Below are 20,721 nucleotides of genomic sequence, written 5' to 3' on the forward strand. Positions count from 1 at the left end.
GGAATGATTGTATATTTGCCCATTATTTAATCCAGACTGTAATATAATTTGGTTTGTAATTGGAATTCTAGAGATTTCAAGATATGGGGGGGGGCACCGTGATGCACATGAATGGAATACTGTATACATGCAAGTGATTTCAACCAGTTCCGTACAGTATATTTAAATATATTATATAATTTAGATTTTTATGTTGCTGAAGATTAACAGAAGGTTGTGGCCCCATAATCTTGGCAAAAGAACGCTTAATTAAGAAGAATATTGTATGACATTTAGACAGATATAATAATAGTACATGCTCACCAAATTGCAGTTTCTTTATTTTCAAATGGAATGTTATTTTAATAGTTTCTTATATAGGGCTGCAGCTATCTATTATTTTAGTCTTCAAGTATCCTATTAAAAATTTTACCGAATAATCGAGTATTCGGCTGAATTATATTTTTGCTTGTTTATAGAGCAATTATAAATACACAAAAAAAACTAAGCTATTTCACTTAAAATGAATGACCAATTGTTTTTCTTTTTTAGATAATCAACTGTTTTATTTCTTAAATTTACATTGAGAAGCAAACTATTTTCTTGTCTAGAAATATTTTCAGTGAGGCCATTTCAAACAAATAAAAATAAATAAAACATAAATACACTTCAGTTTAAACAGCAATTTTTCTTCTTAGCATTTCTATCAATATAAAAAAAACTTTACGGCATTAATTAAAAAGGAATAAGGAGCCTGTTGTGCAACTTCACCTGAGCAACTAGCATTTTAGGATGTGATATAATAATGCTGTGCATTTATGATCTTAGAACAGTCAAACTAAACTACAATGAAGATGAAAATGAAGACACCTCGATAGCAAACATATTACCTTAATGAATTTTTTTGGCAAGCTTTGCACTAATTATTTTTGTTTTATTGCACTTGCAGATACGATGGTTGTACACTGGCCATATATCTCGCAGTGCTTAAGTATTTGCCTCCCCTGAGTAAAACTGTCCCTCAACTACTATGACAAGCACCCTGAATGAAGCTAAGTTATTAGTTAGTCGCGCACACTATAGTTGTCACCATCGTAAAAAACTGACCACAAATTTGACGGTAGTCTTGATTAATAGAAACCTTAGCCCACCACAAGGCTAACGTTATGTTAGTAAGTTACATTACATTAATGTTAAACTCACTGATTTGTGTGACGTTCAGACGTGTTGGTGTTGACCTTTCTGCTCAGTCTGAAATGCCCCACACTTTCAGCATTTCGCCTTTTTTTTCCCCGTCGCATTTGTCTTCTCTGATGTTGTCCCCATCTTCTTTAATGCTTCTTCTTTGATGTGTTTAACGGTGGTTTGCAAACTACTGCGACTTCGCCAATTTCGCGCTCCTTGAATCAAATACGTATGCTGCACTTCCGCTTCCTTCCTTCGCGTTGATGACGTAAGCACCTTGTGCTAGTCTGTGTGCTCCGTTGAGCTTCACAATTAACTCATTCCTGCCATTGACAGGCACCTACTGCACTGTATATGCCAATAATATCAAATTGGGAGTGCTGCAATGAATGAGTTAAATAAGCGGCTCCCCAAGGCAGAGAAAATTCCTCAATACATTTTTTGTACTCAAAGTACTCAGAAAGGTTCTCGTTGAGTTCCCGTTGCAGCCCTACTTTTATATCGCATTATCTGAAAAAGAATTTTCTACTTTGACATGAACTAGAGCACTAACCATACACCAGGCTGATTTAAACCTTGCATACCTTCTGATAGAGACCAACACAGTAATAATAACTGTCATATATCCTTGCACCGGCGGCACGGTGGAGGACTGGTTAGAGCGTTAGCCTCACAGTTCTGAGGACCGGGGTTCAATCCCTGGCCCCGCCTGTGTGGCGTTTGAATGTTCTCCCCGTGCCTGCGTGGGTTTTCTCCGGGCACTCCGGTTTCCTCCCACATCCCAAAAACATGCATGGTAGGTTAATTGACAACTCTAAATTGCCCGTAAGGGTGAATGTGAGTCGGAGTGGTTGTTTTTTTGTATGTGCCCTGCAATTGGCTGGCAACCATTTCAGGGTCTACCCCGCCTCCTGCCCGATGATAGCTGGGATAGGCTCCAGCACGCCCGTGACCCTAGTGAGGAGAAGCGGCTTAGAAAATGGATGGATGGATGGATGGACATCCTTGCACCGTCACTCTCCGCTGTACCCTTTACTTATTTTTGTTGGAATAAAATGTAATGTAAGAATGCTCATCCCCCACCACCACTGAAAGGTATGAAACTAAATCATACAACAAAAAAATGGCACCCCAAACGTTAATAGTTGGTGATGGAGCTGTCAAGGATGTGAATTTCTTTGCAGTGAGAAGAACACCAAAGTACAGTGTTTTACCAATGACATGGTGTCTGATATCTCTAAAAAAAAAAAAAAATCCCAGAGATCACTAATCAGCACCCAACTGTGAAATATGTCATTATACCCACAGGGGCCCAGCAATCAGAGGTACTGAAGTGAGATTTCATTGATCTCCTAACAAAAGTGCAATGTTTGGATGCTGGGGTTTTTATGAGTGGACCTCTCCCACTTGTGCGATTTGGAGATGAACGTTACTCTAGGCTCAGTCAATTAAATAAGTGGCTCAACGAAGTGTGTACTGCACTATCCGTGAGTTTCATTGACAATTTCTGCGTTTTTTGGGCGCTTAAGGCAGACGGTTTCTGTCTAAATAGACAAGGGGTTACGTTATTGGCTGCCAACATTTTTTACTGTGTACGTCATTCAGCGGCCCGAAAAGAAAACACTGGCCTTGGTGACACGGCTGAATGACAAAAAGTTCCCAACCGATCGGAGGAACAGGAGATAAGGCGACACGGGGCGCAGACGGTATTCATCAGCGTCATCCAAACAAACGGAGGAGCGAATGACAAATTATTACAGTTATTTGTACTGACTACAACTATTTTGTCATAACGGGATGGCTATTTCTGACCATTTTTGTGTATTCTTTGAATTACAGATTCTTCCAAAAGTTCAGACAACCTCTATGGCTATTAATAAAAGGTACATAAATGAGAGTACCGCCACTAAGTATATGGAGACCATTGCTGTGCCACAAACTGTGAATGCTGAGACAGTTGATGAACTTTTGGATAATTTCACCTGTAAAATCTAAAATTTCATGAATGCTGTCGCTCCTATTAAAACTAAGACAATCTTGAGGCAACCTAGAACACCGTGGAGGAGCACAATGATGGTAAAGACCGCTAAATCAAAGTGTAGGAAAGCAGAACGTAAGTGGAGAAAAACTAAACTCCAAATTGACTATGACCTCTACAGACAAAGTATTTGTAATTTTAACCAAGAGTTAGTCAGGGCTAGACAGCAACACTTTTCTGAAATCATCAGTAAGAACTTCAACAATACTCACACTCTGTTTGCTGTGCTAGCCAGCTCACAACTCCCCCGAATCAGATAGCTCCAGAACTCCTTCCATCCATCCATTTTCTGAACCGCTTCTCCTCACTAGGGTCGCGGGCGTGTTGGAGCCTATCCCAGCTGTCATCGGCCAGGAGGCGGGGTACACCCTGAACTGGTTGCCAGCCAATCGCAGGGCACATACAAACAAACAACCATTCACACTCACAGTCACACCTACGGGCAATTTAGAGTCTCCAATTTATGCATGTTTTTGGGATGCGGGAGGAAACCGGAGTGCCCGGAGAAAACCCACGCAGGCACGGGGAGAACATGCAAACTCCACACGGGCGGGGCCGGGGATTGAACCCGGGTCCTCAGAACTGTGAGGCTGACGCTCTAACCAGTCGTCCACTGTGCCGCCCTCCAGAACTCCTTACAACAGATAAATGTAATGAATTTGCTTATTTTAGTGAAAGAAAATACAATCCATCAGGTTAAATATTACCACATATCAGCAAAATTATACTACATCTGAAGCCACCCAGGAAAAACTCTATTAACATGTCAGAATTTGATACAGTTGACCAAAAAACTGTAGAGAAAACGGTTCAGCAGCTGAAACCATCAACGAGCTGTCTTGACTCAATACCATCTGACTTTTTCAAAGCTATTGCGAAGTCTGTGCTAGCAATTGATTATTTGGTGCAAACTTCAGTCAGGCGAGTTTCCTAAAGCTCTTAAAGTAGCTGCCATTAAGCCTCTGCTAAAAAATAGAACGCTGGACGCTTCCATGTTAGCAACCTATAGACCCATCACAAATCTCCCTTTCATCACCAAGATTTTTGAGAAAGTAATTTCTAATCAACTCAGCAATTTCTTGAACTTAAATTGACTTTTTGACAAATTTCAATCAGGTTTCCGAACTCATCACAGTCCAGAATCTGCTCTTATCAAAGTGCTAAATGATATAAGGTTGAATACTGACTCGGGAAAGGTATCAATTGTGGTCTCGTTGGACCTCAGTGCGGCTTTTGATACACTAATCATAATATACTGCTGAACGGGTTGGAAACATGAGTAGGACTAAATGGAACCGTTCTTAAATGGTTCAGGTCCTACATGGAGGAAAGCTGTTATTTTGTAACCATTGGAAGTGTTTAATCTCATCCAATGGTAATGACCTATGGGGTCCCTCAAGCGTCAACTCTTGGACCCCTCCTGTTCAGCCTGTATTTGCTACCCTTGGGTCAAATTCTTCAGAACTTTAATTTTGACTATCATATCTATGCAGATGACACACAGTTATATCAAGCAGTGTCTCCAGATGACTACAGTTCAATTGAGGTGGTGTGTCACTGTCTAAAACAGATATAACTGGATGAGCTAAAACTTTCTTCAATTAAACCACAACAAAACTGAGATAATTGTTTTTGGCAATAAAAAGAGGATTGACGTTAGTAAATACCTGGAGTCCCTCTCTTTAAAAACCAAAAACCAAGTCCGAAACCTTGGTGTTCTGATAGATTCCGACCTGACTTTCGACAGTCATATCAAATCAATTACTAAAACTGCCTTCTACCATCCGAAGAACATATCCAGAGTGAAAGCTTTGCATGTGTCAAGCAGACCAGGAGAAGCTCATCCATGCTTTTATCTCAAGTAGACTTGACTATTGTAATGGTCTTCTGACTGGACTCCCTAAAAAGAGCATTAAACACCTGTAGCTCATTCAGAATGCTCCAGATCGGGTTCTGACGAGAACAAAGAGGTCAGAGTATATTACTCCAATTCTAAAGTCTTTACACTGGCTTCCAGTCAGCTTTAGAATAGATTTTAAAGTTCTACGACTGGTATATAAATCATTAAACGGTTTAGGTCCTGAATATATGAATGAAATGCTAATGGAATATAAACCCAGTAGGTCTCTGAGCTCGACAGACTTGGGTCAAATAGTGGAGCACAGGGTCCAAAGCAAACATGGTGTAGCAGTATTTAGCTATTATGCTGCACACAAATGGAAAAAGTTGCCAAGAGAAGTGACGTCAGCCCCAAGTGTGCACGTTTTTAAGTCCAGGTTAAAACCTATTATTTTTTCCCATGCTTTTTAGAGCATTTCGACTTTTAAATCATATTTCTTGCACTGTACGCTGTTTTAATTGTATTTTTTTTCCTCTTTGCTTTAAATGTTTATAAGCTGTTTTTTTTCTTTGTTTTTAAATGCCTTTACTCATGTAAAGCACATTGAGCTACCTTGTGTATGAAATACATATATATATATATATATATATATATATATATATATATATATATATAAATAAATGTGCTTTGCTTTTGCTAATTTTAACTTGTATGCTTATGGATATATAGGGCATAAAAGATGGAATGTAGCTCTCGGGAAGATTCAATTGTGTAAGTAAGCAGAAGACACGCTTGTGATTAAAAGGTTGTCCTTACAGGCATGTAAGGGATTTCTTTAAAAAATAAAATAAAATTCTAAATGCATGAATGAATACCAAGAAATCCATTGATTCTGCTTTCCTTTTATGTTAAGTTTTATTTTAATCAATTCACTCATACTTTTCCATACTTATAACCTTTTGATGCTATTTTGGTAATCCACATCTTTGTCATCTTAATCCATTCCATTAAATCTGACCTGCTTTGCAGCTGTTTCAAACATATGACACATTATCTCTCCATATTATTTTGAAATAACAAGGCTCCCTTTGTACGTAACTTTTATCTAAATCAGTATTTTTTCCTAGGAAGGTTGTGACCTAAAGAAATCAGATAATTGCCCCTTTAGTTCATGAATAAATAGTTAAATTTTACTGAAAAAAAGTATTGCATGTCTATTTCTAAGCAAAAGTGCTTCAGCGTTTCAGAACATCGTTAAAAAACTTGTGATCCTTGTTTGCAATTTCAATCCCACTCTCTTTCACGTACTTGGTCACTGCATAAGCGTTGTTTATCTTTTGTAAGGCATTTCTCGTTGTTACTTTTGTTTTTTGGGGGGTGTTTTACTTACTCCAAACTTGTATTTGTTTTTTTGTTTTGTTTTTTTTGTCTCCCTTAAAGGAATTAACTTGGGGGGAAAAAAGCTACACGCACAAATCTTAAAAATTCCAAAAAGAATGAAATGGGAAAAACATATATAGTGGAACCTCGATAAAACGGACGCCGATATAACGGATATGGGATAAAATGGACCGTCGGGAGTAAACAATGTGTGCAAAATAGTTTTCATTTGTCACTTCAATCTGTTGTTGACAAAGTCTGTTAGTTCCAGAATTGGAAATGCTGTTTACTGGCGCTGTGGCACACAATGCAGGCAGAGAATGGGACCGACGTATTTCCGGGTCACAAATATACAAAAAAATAATAATACAACCCCAATTCAAATGAAGTTGGGACGTTGTGTTAAAAATAAATAAATAGAGAATACAATTATTTGCAAATCATGTTTGACCTATATTTAATTGAATACACTACAAAGACAAGATATATAATGTTCAAACTGATTAACTATTGTTTTTAGCAAATAATTATGAATTTTATGGCTCCAACACGTTCCAAAAAAGCTGGGACAGGGTCATGTTTACCACTGTGTTACATCACCTTTTCTTTTAACAACATTCAATAAACATTTGGGAACTGAGGACACTAATTGTTGAAGCTTTGTAGGTGGAATTCTTTCCCATTCTTGCTTGATGTACAGCTTCAGCTGTTCAACAGTCCGGGGTCTCCGTTGTCGTATTTTACGTTTCATAATGCGCCACACATTTTCAATGGGAGACAGGTCTGGACTGCAGGCAGGGCAGTCAAGTACCCGCACTCTTTTACTATGAAGCCACGTTGTTGTAACACATGCAGAATGTGGTTTGGCATTGTCTTGCTGAAATAAGCAGGGGCGTCCATGAAAAAGACGTTGCTTGGATGGCAGCATATGTTTCTCCAAAACCTGTAAGTACCTTTCAACATTAATGGTGCCTTCACAGATGTGTAAGTTACCCATGCCATTGGCACTAACACAGCCCCATACCATCACAGATGCTGGCTTTTGAACTTTTCGTCCATCACAGTCCGGATGGTTCTTTTCCTCTTTGGCCCAGAGGACACGACGTCCACAATTTCCAAAAACAATTTGAAATGTGGACTCGTCGGACCACAGAACACTTTTCCACTTTGCAACAGTCGATCTTACATGAGCTCAGGCCCAGAAAAGCCGGCGGCGTTTCTGGGTGTTGTTGATAAATGGCTTTTGCTTTGCATGGTAGAGTTTCAAGTTGCACTTACGGATGTAGCGCCGAACTGTATTTACTGACCTGAGTTTTCTGAAGTGTTCCTGAGCCCTGTTCCTGGTGATATCCTTTACACATTGATGTTGGTTTTTGATGCAGTGCCGCCTGAGGGATCGAAGGTCTCGGGCATTCAATGTTGGTTTTCGGCCTTGCTGCTTACATGCAGTGATTTCTCCAGATTCTCTGAACCTTTTGATGATGATATGGACCGTAGATGATGAAATCCCTAAATTCCTTGCAATTGTACGTTGAGGAACATTGTCCTTAAACTGTTCGACTATTTTCTCACGCACTTGTTCACAGAGGTGAACCTCGCCCCATCTTTGCTTGTGAATGACTGAGCAATTCAGGGAAGCTCCTGTCACAGCTTTTTGGAACGTGTTGCAGCCATAAAATTCTAAGTTAATGATTATTTGCTAAAAACAATGAAGTGTATCAGTTTGAACATTAAATATCTTGTCTTTGTAGTGTATTCAATTAAATATAGGTTGAACATGATTTGCAAATCATTGTATTCTGTTTTTATTTATGTTTAACACAACTTCCCAACTTCATTGGAATTGGGGTCGTACATCCAATTTCAAAAGATGTGCCTCCTGTGCCTGCGTGGTGGCCACGTTGAATGTGGGGCATTGACGTGGCAGCCATGTCATGACCGTTATATCTATTTTCTATTGTGCCATAGAGGGCGACGCAGAGAGAGAGCGAGAGAGTGAAAGAGAGAGAGAGAGAGAGAGAGGAGAGAGAGAGAGAGCGGCATGACGGCACGACGGCAGTGTTAACTCTGAGGAATACAAACACAAGTCTCTGGAGCCTGGAACAAGCTATTTTTGGTACCGTAATAGTTTTTTATTTGTCACGCCGTTCGCCTTTGGCTACAGATTTGGAACAAGGAAGCACACCAATTCCTCGCTGCTCATTAAAGCGATTCACATATGATGAGTAGTGTATGTCAACGTCTCCATCACCAAGCACACCGGCGTGGTAAGTTCGGATAAAATGTGAAACTGAAACATTTTCAAGCTTTTTTTATTCACTGTACATTAACTTTGTACTGTACTGGGCATTTTAGGCCACAAAAAAACCTACAAAACAATTTGGGTGCATATGGCCTCTAAAAAAGGTGCTTCAATGTAACGGACAATCGGCCATATCAGCGCCGCCGCCGCCGCTATTAGTCCATTCTGTCGAGGTTCCACTTTACGTGGATGTAAGATTGAGTTTTCAGAATAACAAAGACACAAACGAAATCACATTGACTGTAGTAATTCTGATTTTTCCAGACAAATATTAAGTTGATGAATCTTTGATAATATACAACCTCCTTTGTCTTTCATATCATCAAGCGGTTCATGCAAAGAGTATAGTCGCCATCCTGCACCTGCTGGTCGCACTGTCACAACACTTCAGAGCACCAATCAGATTGCCTGACCATGTTTCTATTCAAGTAGTTGTGGTCCAGGTGAGTGACAGCATTATGATAGTGTATGTACTTTTGTACTTCCATATGTTCTTATATTTTGTTCAAGTTTACAACGCATTGCCATTTGTTTACAAATATGTTCGGCATCATTTCACTAATAGAATGACATTGATCTTCTCTGTCTTTCAGAAAAGAGAGGGCATCCTCCAATCTAGACAAATTCAAGAAGAAATCACTGGCAACACAGAGTAAGTTGGCTCTGTTCTCAAACTCCTGAAATTTCATAACCTGTGCCATCTGTGTTAACATACAGTGGCTATAAAAAGTTGGAACACCCCTGTTAAAATGCCAGGTTTTTGTGATGTAAAAAAATAAGACCATTAGAAATCACTTAAACCTTTTCCATCAATAATGTGACCTATAATGTGTACAACTCTATTGAAAAAAAAAAACATCTTTTGCAGCATGGAAGTAGAAATGAAAAACTGAGGTAATTTGGCTGCACAAGTGTACACGCCTTCATAACTGGGAATGTGGCCTTGTTCAGCATTAACCAATTTAAATGGGAGTCAGCACACACCTGCCTCAATTTAAAGTGCCTTGGATTAACCCTAAATAAAGTTAGTATTTTCTAGAAGGCTTTTCCTCAATTTTTTTGTCGTGACATCTTACAACACAACCCATGGTCTGCAGAGAGCGTCCACAGTATCAGAGGGATATCATTGTTCAAAGGTGTCATTGAGGATAATGGTACAAAAGAATTTCCAAGGCATTAAAAATGGAACACAGTGAAGACATTCGTCATCAAGTAGAGAAAATATGGCAATACAGTAACATTAACCAAGAACTGGACAGGCCTCCAAAGTTTATTGAAAGATGAAAAAAAACTGGTCAAGGAGGCTGCCAAGAGGACGACAGCAACATTAAAGAAGGTGTAGGAATTTTTGGTAAGTAGTGGCTGTTTAGTACATGTGACAATAATTTTTAGTCTTTATACTGTACTCATCTGCCTCCGGCTATAGGACTTAGGGTGGCAAGATGGAAGCCATATCTTACAAAGAAAACCATCCAACCAGCTACATTTGTGAAAAACACACTTGAAATCTCCCAAACGCATTTGGGGGTAAATGTTAGGTCAGATGAAACCAAAGTTTAACTTTTCTACCATACTGTATGTCCAAAAGGTGTTCTTGGCACAAACACAGCACTTCTCAATACCGAAAGAACACCATACCTAATGGTGAAGCAAGGAAGTGGCAGCATAATATTTAATATTTTGTTTTTGTTCAGCTGGAACTCGGGCCTGAGCCAAGATGGAGGGAATTATGAACACTACCAAATGCCAGTCAGTGGTAGCACAAAACCTTAAGTCTTCTGCTAGAAAGATGAAAATTTAATTTATCTTTCAGCGTGACAATGACCCAAAGCACATCTCCACATTAGTAAAAGAATAGTTTCATCAGAAGATGATGAGGGTTTTTTTTTTGATTGGCCCAGCCACATTTGAGACTTGAATCCAATTGGACATCTGTGGGGTGATCTGAGGATTTCTGTGTACAGGAGATGCCCTGGTAATCCGACAGATTTGGATCGTTTTTGCAAAGAAGAGTCCGCAAATATACCATAGTCCTGGGGTGGAATTTCTCAACAAAGAGAGCAACCATGCTCACTTGTTCATGTAACTCTTTGATGGGTTGCTACATTTAATTATGCTATCCATAAGCAACATATGCTCAGATAATAGTAGGGATGTCCCGATCACATTTATTTGACTCTTTGATTTTAAGTATCTACCGATACAGAGTCCCGATCCCATACATAATGTGTATGATGTGGGGAACACACACACACAACTCCGAGCGCTGATGTTTTAACGATGTCGCCGCAGTCGAATGAGCTTTTTAGTTCCAGCCTTAGCTTGCTAGGACATTAGCTCGCAGGCTAGCGAAAGTAATAAACTGTAAATTTGTCCCCCTTTGTCCCACTTGTGTGCATTTACGGAGCAACGCCGTTCTGCCAGCGGCTTGCTGCGTCTTACCCTACTCTGCCTCTGATTGGGTAGCACCAAGACAGGATTCATACTTTTAATTTGCTGTGTGTGGAAGCTCTTCACCAACACACACAGGCCAGCGGATCTTAAACCAGGCGTCTATAGAAGCAGATTCAATATGCTCTATGCGTCCCTGCTAATTTTTGTGTATCTCAGACGCGGGACGTACATCAAACGAGATTCCTGTTGTTGAAGTTCAGTTGCGACTTTCTTCACCTGCACTTTTAGTAAAAGTAGGTGCGTATCTGCATGCATGTACCACCACTGCATGTAAGGGGCCAGGATGCGCACAGCTGGAACACACATTTCCGCTCCCTCTGGCCATGTTGTTGTATGTTGTGAAAACCATTTCACGCTTCAACTCATAAATTCTATTTGGCCAAAGTCATTATTTTCAGCGACTCAAGCATTTTATCCAGGTGTTAGCCATTAGTGCTAAAGATCGAGCTTTGTCTCTCACTTGAGTGATGAAGTTAGGGACGCCTGAACTTCAGAGAGGTTTCTCTGTTTTCCCTCCATTGCAGGAATGAGAAGATAAGGAGTCCAAAAAATAAACTAATAGTCCTTGCAGTTTAAGAGACACCTGCATTCACACATGCTCTTGTCTGCACCAATGTAAACCTTTTAAAACAGAGTCCTTGTTCTTTTTATTCACTAATCCATCCACACTTTATTCGACAAAAGCAGTATTTATTATTTTTTTTTTTTTTGTGGAAACTTACGAGTGTGCACAATAACTCTCAACCCTGAATGGGGAAAGGTGACAGGCCTGGTCAAACACACATCAGATCATACCTTGGTTTGATCTTTGGATTGGCCGACTGGTTAGAGCGTGAGCCTCACAGTTCTGAGGACCCGGGTTCAATCCCCGGCCCCGCCTGTGTGGAGTCTGCATGTTCTCCCCGTGCCTGCGTGGGTTTTCTCCGGGCACTCCGGTTTCCTCCCACATCCCAAAAACATGCATTAATTGGAGATTCTAAATTGCCCTTAGGTGTGACTGTGAGTGCGAATGGTTGTTTGTTTGTAGGTGCCCTGCGATTGGCTGGCAACCAGTTCAGGGTGTACCCCGCCTCCTGCCCGATGACAGCTGGGATAGGCTCCAGCACGCCCGCGACCCTAGTGAGGAGAAGCGGCTCAGAAAATGGATGGATTATGCCATACTCTTTCTGTGTGTACGTTATATAATGTGCTGTGTTACATAGTCATGTATTGGAGCTGAGCATCAATATATTGATACCTTTAGGTGAACAACAAGAGAGTATCTCTGTCATACACACGCGCTAGTCACACGTCTGGGTTGCTGTGGCACAAGAGACTGCAACTTGACCACAGCAACAAGAGCGATAACAGCAGGACAGCAAACACACAAAGGATCACTAGCACTATCATGGTCACAGGGAAAATATGGTTATTAACATACCACTAGGAGTATTGCCTCAGACTTGCCTTCCTTTGATTACAGACTTCGTGTATGTGTATGGGAATGTGTGAGTTCTTTCTGACCAGCCCCTGCTGGGATACTTCCTCCGTTCCTTTGAACGGCAGCAGTTATTCTTCTCCAAAAGCATGTAATGTTCTCCAAACAATGTGATGATAGATGATAGGTCCCCTGTTTATGTGGAAAAACTGTATCTTCAATACTCAGCAGTATTATTTTGCTTTTAAGATTATGTTATAGTATGGAGTCACTGTGGACCTCTCACTGATGATGCCCGGGGTATTTCAATACCTGACATGTACTTGTTTCCCAATAATCTAATTATGATGCCATAGCTACGTCTATTGTTAAATCTCCTCTAATCCCCCCATTCTCCACATTCCTCTGTGATTGAATTGGAAGCACTTGTCTTTCATTATCTTGTTTTCTATAGAGATTCATGTGTGAAATTGTGAATAAGAGGAAATTACCCGTTTGTTTGGTTTTTTTGGGGGGGTTTTTTTGGGACACATTTTTAATTCTCTTCCTCTATTTTTGCCAGGGCTTTTTCTGGAAGACATGGTATGTTAGCTGTAAGAGATTACTCAACATTCTGGTTTGTATGCTCATATATTGTTTTCCTTTTTGGGTTCAATCATTTATTCCATGTTTCCCCACAGAGCGTGATGCTTTTGACACACTGTTCGACCATGCTCCAGATAAACTGAATGTTGTTAAAAAGGTATGCCGTATATTTGAGCCCCATGTTTTAAGTGGTAGTACTTTAAATTGTAAATTTAAATTCAGTTTCATAAATAAAAGTTTAGGCAAGGTATGATTGTGGAATTAATGTTCTACTATGAGTTTCAACTATTGGAATAATTTAAGTTTATACAAACTGTTAAAAATGTCAAAATATTTTGATTGAAAAGAATATATATATATTTTTTTTAAATAATTAACTCACAAAGTGGACACATTCACCACTTACAATCAAATACAGCATCATCAGCTAAACTCTTGGACTATGAGAGAAGTGGCGCTTGCTTGAGCCTGGTTCCAAATGAAGCTAACATTGACTGGGTCTGTACAAGATGTGCTTTGGGAGAACATTATGCTAGTCCAATAATTGTATGTTGTTTATTCTTCATTTGCCGCACTAGTGTTTTGTATCTGAATAATTATTGACTTTGTTTTCTCAGACACTGATCACATTTGTGAATAAACACCTGAACAAGCTCAACTTAGAGGTGTCCGAATTGGAAACACAGGTATGACATGCACACACGCACACAGATACAATGTAAATGTCAGTCTGAGAGGGGAAATAAATATAACTCTTAAATGAGTTGGGGAAGGAGCTGCGAAAGAGTATTTTCGTCATGTATTCTCCAACTCTCACTAGCCATTGGAAATGGAGCCTCTCCATCGAGGCATTTGATGTTGCTACAAATTGAGTCGAGGATTCTTCTGAATCAATTGTTTTTTGTTTTCAAACCATTGCACCAATGTCTACATTGTCCCCTCAATTTATCATCCTACCAGTTAACTGATCTGCTTTCTTGCCTGTACTGTGTATCAGTTTGCAGATGGTGTTTATCTGGTTTTGCTGATGGGTCTGCTAGAAGGATACTTTGTACCACTCTACAACTTCTTCCTCACACCTGAAAATTTTGACCACAAGGTAGAGTGTGCTCATTTTCTTCCCATTTTTAAATAATCTTTTGACTCTGCGGCATAGTTTGAGCAACACTTATAAATCGAGCCTCCGTTTTTGCTGAGGAGTATCAGGCAGGGATAGCCAGGGCCTCAACTCAAAAGCTTGGTTTAATGCCATCTACAGTATTTCCCTCAGAGCCCATTCAATGCACAGCCATCTCTCCTCTCCATTGGCCTCTCTAGTACCACGCTATTCTAAACAAACAATCTACGGAGACACCACAGTAGCCTTTTGTGACGGTCTTTGGCAACCCTGCCAAGCTGTGAAGCAGAATGGCCATCCCTGATACAATGTGCACAACTCCAAACACACACACACACACACACACAAGCACACTCCTGGCCTGGAAGAACAGGCAGGAGCCCCACAGCATCTGTAATCTCTTCTACGCAGGGAAACAGTGGAGTGCCGGCTTAGGGGCTCAGTTTTGTGTGTGTGTTTGTGTGTGCCCAAACAGCGCCTGCTCAATTTTAACTTAGCTCATCTTGTTTTACTGCATGAGATGGCCACACACAATAGTAAATAAACATATTTAAATCCCTTCACCTCTCCTATTAGGATTTGTGGAGCACTTGCATCTTAATCTGGAGCAGGTTTTTCTTGTGCAGGTGGTTTAATTATATTGGTTTATTGTTGTTCTACTTCATTAAATAAAAGTTTTCACCATTATTATTTCTATTTGCCGATTAGCAGGGATGAGTCAGAATTCTACTGCCTCTTTGCGGCTTTCCCACTCCACTGTAGAGTCTCAGTGTCGAGCTAGGGTCATGTATTCATTGTCAAATTTCATCATGTTGTTGAAATTGTGATGTAAAAATGAGCATTGTAACACTAATTAAGTGTGCAGCTCCATTAGGGGCCGTCAGGGACATAATTCTGCATTACCTCTCACACACACAACTGAAATGATCTCACACTGTACTGAAACGCTCTCTCCCGCACACGCACACACACACACACACACACACACACACACACACACACCTGAAATGCTCTTACATAGGGCTGCACAATTAATCTAATTTTAATCGTGATCGCAATTTTAGCTGCCACGATTAAATGAGGCTGGTCGTCTGCAAATTTTTTTTTTTTTACATTTCAAATGCAGTCACTGCTGCATATGAAGTTCTTTCTTAATCTAGTCAGCCAGCCACCAGGGGAGGAACGCAGAGTTAAGGCTTCATTAAGCTGCCTAAAGAAGCACGAGCGGTCCCCATCACTCCCTGCAGTGCGAGCCTTTCAGTCACTCTTGGTGGAATTATGAGCTCAATCATGCCTAGAGAACCATGTAGAGCAAAATTTGCAGTTAGCACCTCAGAAATGGAACATCCATTCTCTGTACATGTTTTGATTCAAGGCAAGTGACACTAAGCAAGGAGTTTTTTGCCCAGCAAAGTAGCACACCTAATCTGTTCAGCCATCTGAAAAGAAAAACGGGAGATAAACATCAAAACACTGGACAAGAATCATGTGATCCCCTCACACAATTACTTCTCCAAAGTGGCATTAAATACACTGTATGATCAATGACTGCGGTCAGGCCAGCTTGCAGTTGAAAAGTACAAGTCAAACTAACTTCCACAACGATTGTTCACACAAAGCATTACATTAACAGCCCGACTCGAAGCATTATGGCAACACGTCCCGGTGACAACTTTAAAATAAAAGCGTAAAATGGCATTGATGTTCAATGTATTAATAGATGGGGTCAACGAAGTAGTAATAAATTATTTATATTCAATGCCAATATGTAATACTTTAGAGAGGTGCAGGTATTTTATTTGTCCTCTTGAGGTCACCGTCCACACACTCCACACAAGCACATGTCGATTAAACGTTCTGCTCTTTCACTCCCACTCTCACTATTAAAATGCTTTCTCACACACACAACTAGTATTTTTTCGCTCATATACTTTAGTGAAACGTTGACACACAACTGAAAATTTATTTTCCTCACACACACACACAACTGAGACACTCTCCAGCATACAACCGAAACACTCAAACATGCACGCACACACACGCACACAAATGTATATATTGGTACATTATATGACTATTTTAGTATGATGTGTGAAATGATTTCAGTCGCATATGTGGCAAGATTTGAGTTGTGTGTGGAAGAGCATTTTACCCGTGTGTGTGTATAAGAGCATTTCAGTGCGTTTGTAAGAGGATTTCAGTAGTGTGTGTGTGTGTGTGTGTGTGTGTGTGTGTGTGTGTGTGTGTGAGGAAAAAATAATTTCAGTAGTGTGTATAAAAGCGTTTTAGCTACAGTATGTTTATAATCTTGAATTATGTCACCGACAGCCCCTCAATACAGTTCCGTAAGCATCATGACAGTTTAAATTGTAAAACTACAAAATAATAAAAATGTACTATATTGATAAATGAGGAAGTTTTTTGTTTCCTCTGAAGGATAAGTGGTGTTTAAGGTCAGACGTGTTGTGTTTGCAAACAAATGCAGTAATTAATTTGAATCAACTTGTCAATCAATTTGTATTGTGGCATTTCACCACATTCCCTCTGTGGCACAGACCAGTGTTAGGTTGTCATTTACTGTAGTTGCATAGGGGCAAAGTGTCGAGTGAGTAGCTTGTGTAATGTTAACACTCTTTCCATAGGTGCATAACGTGTCCTTCTCATTCGAGCTGATGCAGGATGGAGGTCTGGAGCGACCAAAGCCGAGGCCGGAGGGTAGGCCACCGTTACAATGGCAGCAATGACGTCTTATTGACACATGCAGGGACACCTGTTTATAAAACTGCTTCAATTCACAGTTTTGTTTATTTAAGAGTATAACAATGAGATGTGAAAAACTCATTATTTTGTTGAGTCAACTATGCATTTTTGTACTCAAGGTAAATTTTGCAGGGATTTACAGTTTCAGCTTCCATTGTGTTCTACACTTAAACATTATCTGTTTTTGGTTACTGTTGGTCCCACTTGTTAGATCTTTTTTTTTTTTTAAGTGAGCATCCACCTTAAAAACAACTAATTGTTATCTAGTTACCAACTATATCGTCAAATATTTAGCTACTAAAGTGCTGGATGCTGCAGGCTGACCAAAACCTGAGCTAAGAAATTATTGGATATTTGTGTGGAGCATAGGACCTGTAAGCCGTAGCAAAATGACCACAAGATACTTGTATTGTGGCTATTGCTCGTCACTCACGACTGATATGTAACTTCTATTCTGTTTTCTCTTTTCAGATATTGTGAACTGTGACCTTAAGTCAACCCTCCGTGTCCTGTACAACCTCTTCACCAGGTACAGGAATGTAGACTGAGGACCCAAGTAACAAGAGGGACACTTTCTATCAATGGACCACATGCTAAAGCTTAAAAATCCTTCAATTTGTTGTTGAAATGCATTTTCAACTGAATTCATACATCGCAGGTTACAGTTCACCACACTTTTTAATCCCTGCAGCATCACTTTTTGTGGCACTAACATCCAGACTTCTGGACACATTTGAAAAAGACGTTTGTTCACCTTTCTAAAATGGTTCACATTTCTATTGAAACATCACTGTATTTATTGTAAATTTTGGTACACTTATCCTTTCATATTTTTCTAGCTTTTTCTGCTTTTCTTGAAGTGCCATTTGATAAGATGTTCACTACTTAATGATGGGATGACAAGTTGATGTCCCAGATGTCTTAAGAAAAGAAACCGAAACTGTGTGTTACTGTAGTTGTAAACTTACTAAGGTTTGCACGTGCAAAAAAGGGGCACGGACTTGATTGGACATGCTAAAACGTGGAAAAGAAAATATAATTTTTCTCATCTTGTGCTTCGAATGTGCAACCCACTACAGACTGTGAACTCCACTGCATTCTAGAATGAGCCATTCAGCTCAAACATGCAGAATTGGTAGTCAGACTGAGGATGGATTATGTTCCTGCCACATAGATCGTAGTTAGTTCAGATAGATAGTTTGACTGCAAAACTGTCAACACAAACCACATCCATAAGTCAGTAAAGCAGCCATAATATGGACCATGTTTCCCTTTGGTTCAGTCTGTTCAGAGTACCAGTTAAAGATTTTGACAACAACGAACCTGTACACCTGATGTCTGACCTCAAAGTAAAAAATGCATTTTTAAAAAAACAGCAAGCAGTAGGTACCAGTCTGCCATAGCCATGGTGTTAAACCTCGGAGGCCTTGGTTTTCTTTGTGTGTCAGTTTTAAACCACAGCAACCATTCAACAGTACTTGTGCTAAAATGCCACTTTTTAGAGCTGGGACACATTGCCATTAGCCACATATTTCCTCTGTGTTTTATGCTTTAACACATGCATATTGATCTTTTATACTGTATCTTTCAGCAACATCAATGTGATTTATAATATATTTATCATCACTGCTGCCCTATTTGTTTTTGCATTTAATAAATAGTCCAATAGCACAAGCTGTATTTTTTATTATTATTATTAACCCTAACCTTTTTTCAGCTAGAAAGAAAGTAAAAACACATTTTAGCAGCATAAATTCAGGACAGATTTGTTACTTTTGCGTACTGAGCTAATTAAGCAGAATCTAAATGGTGAACAATCAAGTGTCAAATGATTCAATTATCAAATGTAGCCCAAAATTACACTTATTGGTTTGTGGACAGCAGCATTGTGTCATATCTACCTTACAGTTTTGATCTAATCCACATATAGCTGGTCAGGAATATTCAAATTTCATTGTTTCGATCCATGATTTAAAGTGATCAGAACGGGGAAACTCGCACTTCGTTGACTTTGTAGCAGAATCCCCAACAGCCACATGGAGAGGAACAGGCAAACGTGATAAGGCAGAACTCTCTCGGGGTTGTGTTGTAGTTTCTTGCATGTATGACAATCAATCACTCCGACAATTGTATTTTTCTTGCTTGTCCTCCCTTTTTGTTTTTCATTTCCTTTTTCTTTCTGTCACTCCCCTTTAAAACCTTGTTCTGTCAGACTGAAATTTTCAATAAATATCCATAATAATACAAAGAACCAGAGTGGCAGTATTAAAAAAAATAAATAAATAAAAACACTGTTGCACAGTGAAACCGTTCCGGCACCCTCGGATAAAAAGACTGACAGTGATTATGTCGTCAACAAAGCCTTAAATTGGGGGATGTAGTTGACTGTGGTTTGTAGAATGTGATTGGCAGACAGATTGGCTGTCTTATCAATTAAGACTGTGATGGAACATCTCCCCCCCCCCCCCCCCCCCCAAGGGCTCCCGACATCCCAAAAAGTTCAACACAGAAGCGGGAGCCCATTGTAGTCCAAGACATAGGCCAAAACGGGGTAGGGACTGTGCACCCAGAAGGGATGAAAGCCGCAGATGATTGCTCAGCATGGTGACTGTGAAAGTCATCAGTGACAATCTGTGAATGGGAGTGTGACTGGTTGTTAGTCTATACACACTCTTGACACTGATGGGCGACCAGTCCAGGGTGTACCCCGCCTCTCACAAAAGTCAGTTGGGATAGGCTCCAGCTCTTCTGTGATCCAAATTTGGACCAGCGGTGTAGAAAATGGTGGGATGATATGTGGAAAGTGTATGAGTTGTACGCATGTCAATGTAATGCCTGGAAGCGAGAAGCATTTTGCTCGAGTAACAGTATCCGGTGCTTAATGCCCTCTCAGATGCTTACATGTCAAATGTGACCGATCCTGAGGGATCCAAAACCATGTTACCATCATTTCCTCTGCACTCCTTCGCCCAGGGAACAATTCTATAGCGCTAGTTATGATCTTGTTATATTAATATTATTGCATTATTGTAACATTGGTGCTCTTTGCAGGAGTCACATGGGGACTTTGAACTGAACTCACTAATTGTGAGGACACAGTAATGCAGCAATGGATGATTTTCTTTCTCTTCAATGATGGGAAAACGCTTGTTTTATCTGTTAGCAGACTTAGAGTAACTCGAAATACAATTTACTTCAAGGTCATTTTAAAAGTGAAATACATTGACTCACTTTTATCTCACTTTCATTTTTCCCACCAACTCATGGAGGTGTATTGGTGTTGCTGGTGTTTTGATTTTATCCTAATAGTGGTTAATTATCATTGCTGATTTCTGTGCCATTTTTCATGGAACAATCGTCGACTACCAACTTCTTAGGTAGCCGAAGTTAAATTTTCCATCTACTGTAATTGCAATGTTATACTGTTAATCACACGGTAATCATTGTAAAATTTAGAATATCACACAGCACTGTTTTTTATTTTTTTTTATTATTATTAATTAGTCTTAAAGTATATACAAAATATAATTTGAAAGAAAAATATGAATTAAAGGCCTGTAGCTAAATGTTTGGTGCCACAACCAAATTCCATCCATCCATTTTCTACTGCTTATCCGGGGTCGGGTCGCGGGGGCAGTAGCTTTATCAGGGATGCCCAGACCTC

The 20,721-nt window shown here is 39.8% G+C and overlaps 1 protein-coding gene across 1 annotated transcript in view; it reads left to right on the forward strand.

Moving 5' to 3' along the window:
• The window catches only part of parvaa (parvin, alpha a), a 34,772-nt gene extending 16,041 nt beyond the window's left edge, over positions 1-18,731 (forward strand). Inside the window, exons 6-13 of the mRNA XM_061773126.1 lie at positions 9,052-9,167; positions 9,318-9,376; positions 13,158-13,177; positions 13,276-13,337; positions 13,798-13,866; positions 14,178-14,279; positions 16,940-17,012; positions 17,529-18,731. Of these exons, the coding sequence (XP_061629110.1) occupies positions 9,052-9,167; positions 9,318-9,376; positions 13,158-13,177; positions 13,276-13,337; positions 13,798-13,866; positions 14,178-14,279; positions 16,940-17,012; positions 17,529-17,605 (578 nt within the window). The 3' untranslated portion in view covers positions 17,606-18,731. The remainder of the gene's footprint in view (positions 1-9,051; positions 9,168-9,317; positions 9,377-13,157; positions 13,178-13,275; positions 13,338-13,797; positions 13,867-14,177; positions 14,280-16,939; positions 17,013-17,528) is intronic.
• The last annotated feature ends 1,990 nt before the right edge of the window (positions 18,732-20,721 follow it).

The sequence above is a fragment of the Phyllopteryx taeniolatus genome, chromosome 5 (assembly GCF_024500385.1).
Source record: "Phyllopteryx taeniolatus isolate TA_2022b chromosome 5, UOR_Ptae_1.2, whole genome shotgun sequence".
Classification (NCBI taxonomy): Eukaryota; Metazoa; Chordata; class Actinopteri; order Syngnathiformes; family Syngnathidae; genus Phyllopteryx; species Phyllopteryx taeniolatus.